Genomic DNA, 7,826 nt, shown 5'->3' with positions numbered 1-7,826 from the left:
GTTTCTACGGACGATGGGCGGAATTGTGCTTTAAGGGGCGAGGTGGATGGTGGTAAGTTCTTGTTCTCCCTCTTTCTATTTTCTTTTCTTTTAATTTGATCTACTTTTTTCTTTTTCCTCCTCTGGGTTGACGATGGTTCTTGGTTGTGGACGAGCTATTCTAATTATTTTTCTTCTATTTTGGTTTGCGTTATGTAGGTTTGTAGGCGTGATGGTGGTTGTGGTGAGGGTTCGTGGTGGTGGCTCAAAGGGCAAAGGGTGGTGTCTTATTCATATCAATGTCTGGGTTGTTGAGTGGTGTCGAGATAAAAATATTTTTTCATATCAATGTTTTGATTTAAGGTGATTCTATAAGATTTCATTTTCATTTAAAAATGGATTTGTAAATTTGATTATTTTACTTTTGAGAATAACTTGTGTGTTTCATATTTCTTTCTGTTTTGAGTTTACTAATTATTTTTAAAGATTTATCTATGGTTGAGTATGTTAAATCTTTTATTTTGAACTTACTGCATATTTTTATACAAATTTATGTGTGTTTTTCATAAACACATGTTTGCATAATAATCTATGAAGTTGTTTTTGATTATCTTGATGTGATAATGGGTGCATAGAATCTGTTTGATTAAATTCTAGAATGACTTGTATTTGCTTTAACACATTGCTTCATCCTTCCTATTTCTATAAGCTTCTTCAGGCAATTCAACCACTTTTTCAGTTATTTTGTTTATTTATGTATTTTGATCACCAGGAGTTTTGTTATTGCTGATTTTAGGCCATTCATTTCAATTTTCACATATTTTGGTGGTGTAATCAAGCTAGGCCATTTATTTAATGATGAGTTATATCAAGATTTTTCTAATTGAGTTGCTTTGATTGTGATATTTCTAATTCCTTTCTTGTGTAGCTCTTAATCTAAAATTGATTGATGTTGATATTGTTGTTTTGTTTCCTTTTTTTTTTGGTGGTGTGTGCTCTGTAGCATTGCAATTAGTTAGCTTAATATTTAGCTCATATTTTCTTGAGTCATTGCACCAGAACTCTCTTAATCAAGAGCCATATTCTATTCCAAGGACAATACTCATCTTTTAGTTAATTCCAATTGTATCTTGATCAGGTTATGAAGTAAATTTTTTTATTATCTATATCGTGTTGAGACTTACTCATTACTCAAATCTTATTATGCAAATCAAAATTGTGAAGCTCCAAGAATAAGAAGAGACTTTGATTGCATCTTTAAATCTTTATCATTATTTTCAAATGACATTTATCATCTATTTTCCTTCAATCAATGGCTTATTATTAAGAGAAGTCTATTACTCTGAATTGGATTATCTTCTTCTCCAACTCTTTGGACCTAGGAAAAAAAACCGTAGTCGTTGTCCTCCTCTCCTTCTCTCCTCTGATTTCCAATTTTCCCTTTTTTGTAGAATTAGTGATGCTTGTTTTTTGGGCATTTTTTATCTGCTTTAGTTTGTTTTGAATATATTCTTTGTTTTAAATTTGTGTTTTAAGTTTCTCTGGGTTTGAGTATGTTTTCTTGGCTTTGAGTTTAAATATAATAACCACAAGTATGTTTGTCAAGCTTGGCTTTATTTTTTCTTGTTTTCCAAGCAATTATTAGTTGTTGTTTAGTACAATAAATGACTGCTGGTCTATTTATTAGGCTCATGGGTGGAATATGCAGACTTTTGATTATTGATCACACAAGGGGTGTACTTTCTCTGCTGCCTTTGTTTTTACTCGAGTACTTCACCCTTCCGAAAGGTTAGTCTTTTGAGGAAATTACTTAATATCAAGTAAAATTCAGGACTTATAAATACTTTGTAAGTATGCATATTTGTGATACAGAGAACATGTTTTTAAGCTCTTTTAGTACTACTTTTTTTTAATGGAGCAAGACATACTTCATGTAATTTTCATAATATATTTTACATATTCACCTACTACCCTTAATTCCCTTCATGATTTCCTCACTATTATTGTAAAATAATATTATATGGATGCACTTCATGAATCATGATATGATGGTATATACAAACTTATCAATTCCAATCTTAAATCTCTACCTAGTAATGTCATCCCTTCCCAAGCTTATACTTCACTTTTATCGAGCTACCTTTTTTGTTGAATACATGTATATATTATATATAGTGTCACATATGTATATATATATATTCATTTTACTGATTTTGTTTTTGGTTCTCAATTAATTTAGGTAACATTTTTTTTTTGTTGGGAATTGTCTCCTAGTACCACATCTAGCACTCACAATCACATATATACTTATGGGGACTTCGCATATTCACAATGTAACTAATTTATTGGTCTCCTTTTAGTGTATTTCAGGTATGGAACTCAATCTCATGTTTGCACCATTTTGGCAAGGTGGCTTTGAATGCCTCAATTCAGTCCTACTCTATATTTGAAGGTGAAAACTTTGAGACCCAATATACAATATACATAATACATTTAGCTTAAAATCTTTTACTCTAATTTAGTGCCTTCATTGTTTGTAGGATAAATCACTTTTATTTATCTTTGTTTACATTGAAACGATTAACTAGATATTCATATCTTTTTATATCTATTGATTAATATTGAAAATAGAACTAACAAGTGAATGCCTATGTGTTTGTTTGCTTCTTTTACTCGAAATTGATTTTTGGGTTGTAGTGCAAATTTATGATTTTTGTGTTTGATAAAAGAACAAATAAATTTCTCTCTGAAAGATTCTCTACTGTACTCATGTCTTATAAATATTTCAATGGAAATTGACTGTGTTAGTGTGGCAGAGTTAGGCATTTTATATTAGTAAGTTTGTGAGCTTCAACTTTAGGGTGGGAGGGTTCCAATTCTCTTGAACACTTGGAAACATTGTTTACTAATATCTATTAGTAAGTTAAATAATAGTCTACCATATTTCTCTCTCTTTAAAAAAAATAAAAACAAAATTATACAAGGGAACTGCGGTGAATGAATCTACATCTTTAGATCGTGGAAGCACTCTTGTAACTCTACTTTTGATCTCAATGAGAACCTAATAGAAAAATTCTTTCATAAAATATTGATTTTTTCTATTTCTAGTGTGTGTGGCACACTTTATCTTAATGTTGTGTTTATGCATTTTTACAATCTCTACATTCTCAAGATACCTATATCATTTCTAGAAATAGCAGCTTCTATGTTATTATCTTATTTCTCCACTAGTTTTATTCCAAATATAGGAAGGTGAACAAGTTAAAAGGATGTCTTCATTTAATCACTTTCTTATTCTTTTTCCCCATATTTAATATTTTCCAATTATACATGCTTCTTATATTTTATCATATTTAATATGTTATAATTATACATGCTTCTTCTATTTCAAGCATCTCAAACGTGTTCACCAAAGAATGTGAAACAGGTGAGGTAGAACAATTTAAATTGTTGCTTGTAACAGAACTATTTATCTTTTGCTTTGCTAATGATTAATTTTTATTTTATTTTTTTGCAATGTGCAAGTATAATGAGATTGCTTTTCTTTGTATAAAAATAAACAATGAGAGAATAATAAGATTACTTGTACTCTCTCTCTCTCTCTCTCTCTCTCTCTCTCTCTCTCTCTCTCTCTCTCTCTCTCTCTCTCTCTCTCTCTCTCTCTCTCTCTCTCTCTCTCTCTAAGAAATCCCTAATCCCTCTCAATTCCTAAATTCCTCCATGTGAGAAGATGTGTGCCACCTCCCCACAAATCTAATCCTCATTTCCTCTATTGGATTTACAAAAGAAGTTACTTCTCCTTCATCTTTTTCATTTACACAATTTTTGCTTTCAAAGGTTATGAACATATAATGAGTTTGTATTTGTTTCATATGGTGAATCTATTTCACTCTCTTTCTGTTAGCTATTTTCTATTTTTGAAACTTTGAAAATCCTTTTTTGTTAATATGAAATAAGTTTGCCTAGATTATTTTTATTTTTTGGGGTTTTGTTTATCTTTGTCTCTGTTTTATTAAGTATGAAAATGTTTTATATGTTTGGATTAATTTGTGCCTCTGATTGTTTTTTATTATTTTTGGTTTTCTTTTCATTGCTAAAAAAAAAAATTATTCTCTCTCTTTCACTCATATGCCTCCAATTATGAAGATTGCCCAACATTATGGTTCATGAGTTTTTTTATTTTAAGTTATGGATTGGATATTTTTTCTCTATTTCTCTCTTCATTATATAGACTTATTATTTGTTGGTTTGAGATTAATGAGTTTGTTCTGCATAACTTTGACCAACATTTAAAACTAAATGAAGAAAAAAATAGAAGAAATTTTTTGGCCTCATTCTTGTTCATATGGCTAGAGACCAATTTTCATGTTGTCGAGTAATAAAATTTTAGTATGATATTATTTATTCTTTTCTTTGTAGGGTAATAAAATATTTATTCATTCATTGCCTTTAGTTTTGTCAAGCTACTCAAAAAGCTCCACACATGTATGGCACAATTATTTAGTGATATTGGACTATTGGCTAATAATAATAGCTCTTTTTTATTAATTTCTAGAGTTAGAAATTTTAGTGCTTGGCATAATTATAAATAATATATATTCTGTTTTTTAGGAGAAGGGTGTTGTTTATTCAGATTGCTTATTAATTCATTGATTGCCTTTATATATCTATATATATGTTTGTTCAACGTTTTCTACAATAATTCTCAATAAAGATGTGTTTATATAAACAAATATTGACCTACATATTTTTGCATGATATTGAGTTATGATTCTTATATACATACACATAAGAAAAAATGTGTATGATAACAAAATAAACTATGTGAACTATAGTAGTCCAAAACAGGGGACTAATTAATCCTATTAGGTTCTAGTTCTAAATGTCTCATTAAGTTCATGTATGTTTTTGCTTCTAATGGAACAATTTTCTTTTTTCTTTGCTAATGATTAAATGATTCTTTTTCTTTTTTTTCTTTTCTTTGTTTTTGTCTTGTGAATCATTTTTGAAATTCCGTTTTTAGTAATTACCAGATTAATTAAACAATGAATTAATTAAAATGCGGAATGGTAATTAGTTGTTTACACAGAAAACGGTTTTGACGGGACAGAATCCGAACTTGTCACGACAGAACTGAACATAAAAATTAGACAGTGCAAAAATTAAAGAACACAGCGAATTTTTACAAGGTTCAGAAACCCTTTCGGATATCCTACTCCTTGGGGCCATGCCCAGAGAATAAACCAATTAGTAAAGAAACAAAGTGTACAAAAGCATTGACTTAAACAATGTAAGACTCCCTCTTAAACTATTGTCGCAATCTTGTTGTACTCTTCTCTACGAATCTGGTTTGATGAAACGCTGATTCTCTTGAACTCCTTTCAAAGAACAGTGAGTGCACACTTCCTCCCGAAGTGAGACTTAGATCGAATCCTCTCTCGAAGATCCTAATGAACACATTCACAATAGACACTATCTGATTACAATAGACTAGATAGATATCCACAAGTACACTCAGCATACTCACAAAGATTAAGGTCAACAAACTTAATCTCTACAAATAAACACACTATTCAAAATACTATAACGTTTACAAATATTCAAAATGGAAGAGGTGAAAAATCCAAAGGCCTTGGCAAGGTATTTATAGGCAGGGAAATCGTCCAAGGCCATGATTTTCTGGTATCTTTGGAATCAATTTGCGAATTCCTTTAATTTAGGAAATCAGCCAGCCAGATGCATTCTGTGTCGACAGAAAAGGAAACTGATGAGTCAGCAACGAAATCAGTCTCATCTGGCAAAACGAACATGGTCATTTCTTTTGACCATGTTCATTTTCGACATTAACTTAATTCCAGAATAGACATAATCCCACATAATCCCTGAAAATAATCTCAAGATATTTGCACAATATATTTTTACCAAAAATTGATTATTTGAGATAAATAAGGTAACAAATATATTCACACTTAAAGATCTTTTCACATTACAAAACCAGCTGAAAATATTTCCAATAAAACCGAAAATCAATATGGAGATATGCTACTGATTTTTCTTTAAACAATTAAAATATTTTGTCTAAATTAAAGTTTAGCCAAAAATGGATTTTACAATCTCCCCCTTTGGCTACTTGACAGGCAAGAATATTTTAAGTGTTTATTTTGAAAATATCCTGCAAGACAAGACAGGTTAGAGCAAATAGCAAAAATAGCAAAATAGCAATGGATTGCTCCCCCTGCGAAAAGCAATTCAAATGTAACTGATCAAAATGAAAAATGAACCACAAGTACTCCCCCTTTTTGTCTAGCAAGAAGCCAAAGGAGTGACCCAAAAAACAAAAAGACACTAAGAAAGCGTTCTTTTACAATTTATTAAAAAAGAAAAGAGCAAAAGAAAACTAAATGAACTCAGTTGGAAGGACCGGCTGCAAAGTGAGACACCATGGTTGAGAGACAACTCTTGAGGCTGATCACTTCTGTTTGAACAGATTCCAGGGTGGCCTTGACACCAGCGAGTTCAGCAGCAACAGAATCAGCATCGCCAGTCTTGAGAGCAATTCCTTTAGTTGCTTTGATAGTTGAAGGTTCCTTCTTGAGTTTGTAGTCTGCTCCGGCACTAGAAGGAGTCATGATCTCATATTCCAAGCGAAGAGGCTTTTGAGAATCAAGCAACTTGTAGATCAAATGGGGAAACACCAAATATTGACCTTTCTTTTTGGCATTCCCTAAGGCAGTGATCTGGTCAAAAATGAGAGAGGCAAGATCAACTTGGAGACCAGCTCCGACTTTGTACAGAAAGAAGGTCGTGTCAAAGGTAATGGTGGAGGTATGAGTAGTGGGAATCCAATTGGAGGTGGCAAATTTGTGAGGCACAACATAGTAATGAGTAAGATCGGTTACTTTGAGAACTAAGTGAGGTTCCCAAACCATATTTTGTCCCACCAACTCCGAAAGCACCTTATCTTTGTTAAACTCCACAACAACATTATCAACAAAAAGAGGCAAATTAAGAACCTTGGCAATTTCAGCAGCATTGAACAAATACCAATTCCCTCTAACATAAACTTGTCCAAACATAAAAGACTTCCTATCAAACAGATCATCATTGAGATTGGCATAGAATTCTTGAACAACTCTAGGAACAAAACCATCCAGCCCGGTTAAAGAACCTAACCACCCCCGATCCTCAACATTTTTTATGACTCCAAACATTGACTCTATGTGCCGAGAATGAAAATTTTTTCTCACACATAAAATCACGATGCACATAGTCCTTCATATTTTTCTCATTGTCATTGAAACAAAAATTCAGAGAGTGAACCTTAAAGGAAGAACCTGGAGAGACTTTGGGACCCTAAGGAGACTTGGTGCGAATCTCAGGAATTTTCACAAATTTCTTGCCCTTTGGTGAAACAGGAGGGTCCTCTGATGGGTCAGATTCGTCTTCAGACCCAAAATTTTCCTCAAGAGAGGGCTTGTCTTCAAGAGTATCTTCATCAGAGGGTACACAATCTGAAGAAGGGTCAGTTTCAGAAGAAGAACAAGGTGGAGGAATTTTCTTTACCTTTGACCTAAACTTGGAACGAGGAGTGGAACCCACGGGAGATGAAGCCTTCAGTGAGGAATCAAAAGGATCAGGCCCTTTGGAACGAGGAGATTTTCGAGAAGAAGAGACCTGGAACCAACCCTTGCTTTTCTTCTTGGGTGCAAGCACATCAGGTGACTCTGAGGAATCAGAATGGGCTTTGGCAGGATCACGGCCATGATCAAAGACATCCTCTGATGGAGAAGCTCGGCCCCTTTTGGAAGACCCTCGGACAGAGGCGAGCGGAGCCGCCGATGTAGGGA

At 32.8% G+C, this 7,826-nt stretch overlaps 1 protein-coding gene across 1 annotated transcript; it reads right to left on the bottom strand.

The window, feature by feature from the left end:
* Positions 1 to 6,386: 6,386 nt before the first annotated feature.
* Positions 6,387 to 7,190, bottom strand: LOC133795969 (uncharacterized). Its single transcript, XM_062233452.1, has one exon. It carries the CDS (start codon positions 7,188 to 7,190, stop codon positions 6,387 to 6,389), a length of 804 nt encoding a protein of 267 aa, XP_062089436.1.
* Positions 7,191 to 7,826: the final 636 nt, after the last annotated feature.

This window comes from Humulus lupulus, chromosome 8, assembly GCF_963169125.1.
Source record: "Humulus lupulus chromosome 8, drHumLupu1.1, whole genome shotgun sequence".
Classification (NCBI taxonomy): domain Eukaryota; kingdom Viridiplantae; phylum Streptophyta; class Magnoliopsida; order Rosales; family Cannabaceae; genus Humulus; species Humulus lupulus.
Note: the sequence above shows the minus strand (reverse complement) of the source record. Positions and strands in the feature narration are given on the sequence as shown.

Bases quoted from the DNA above. Each gene is read 5' to 3' on its own strand.
- LOC133795969 (XM_062233452.1), bottom strand. From the start codon at position 7,190: ATGTTTGGAGTCATAAAAAATGTTGAGGATCGGGGGTGGTTAGGTTCT.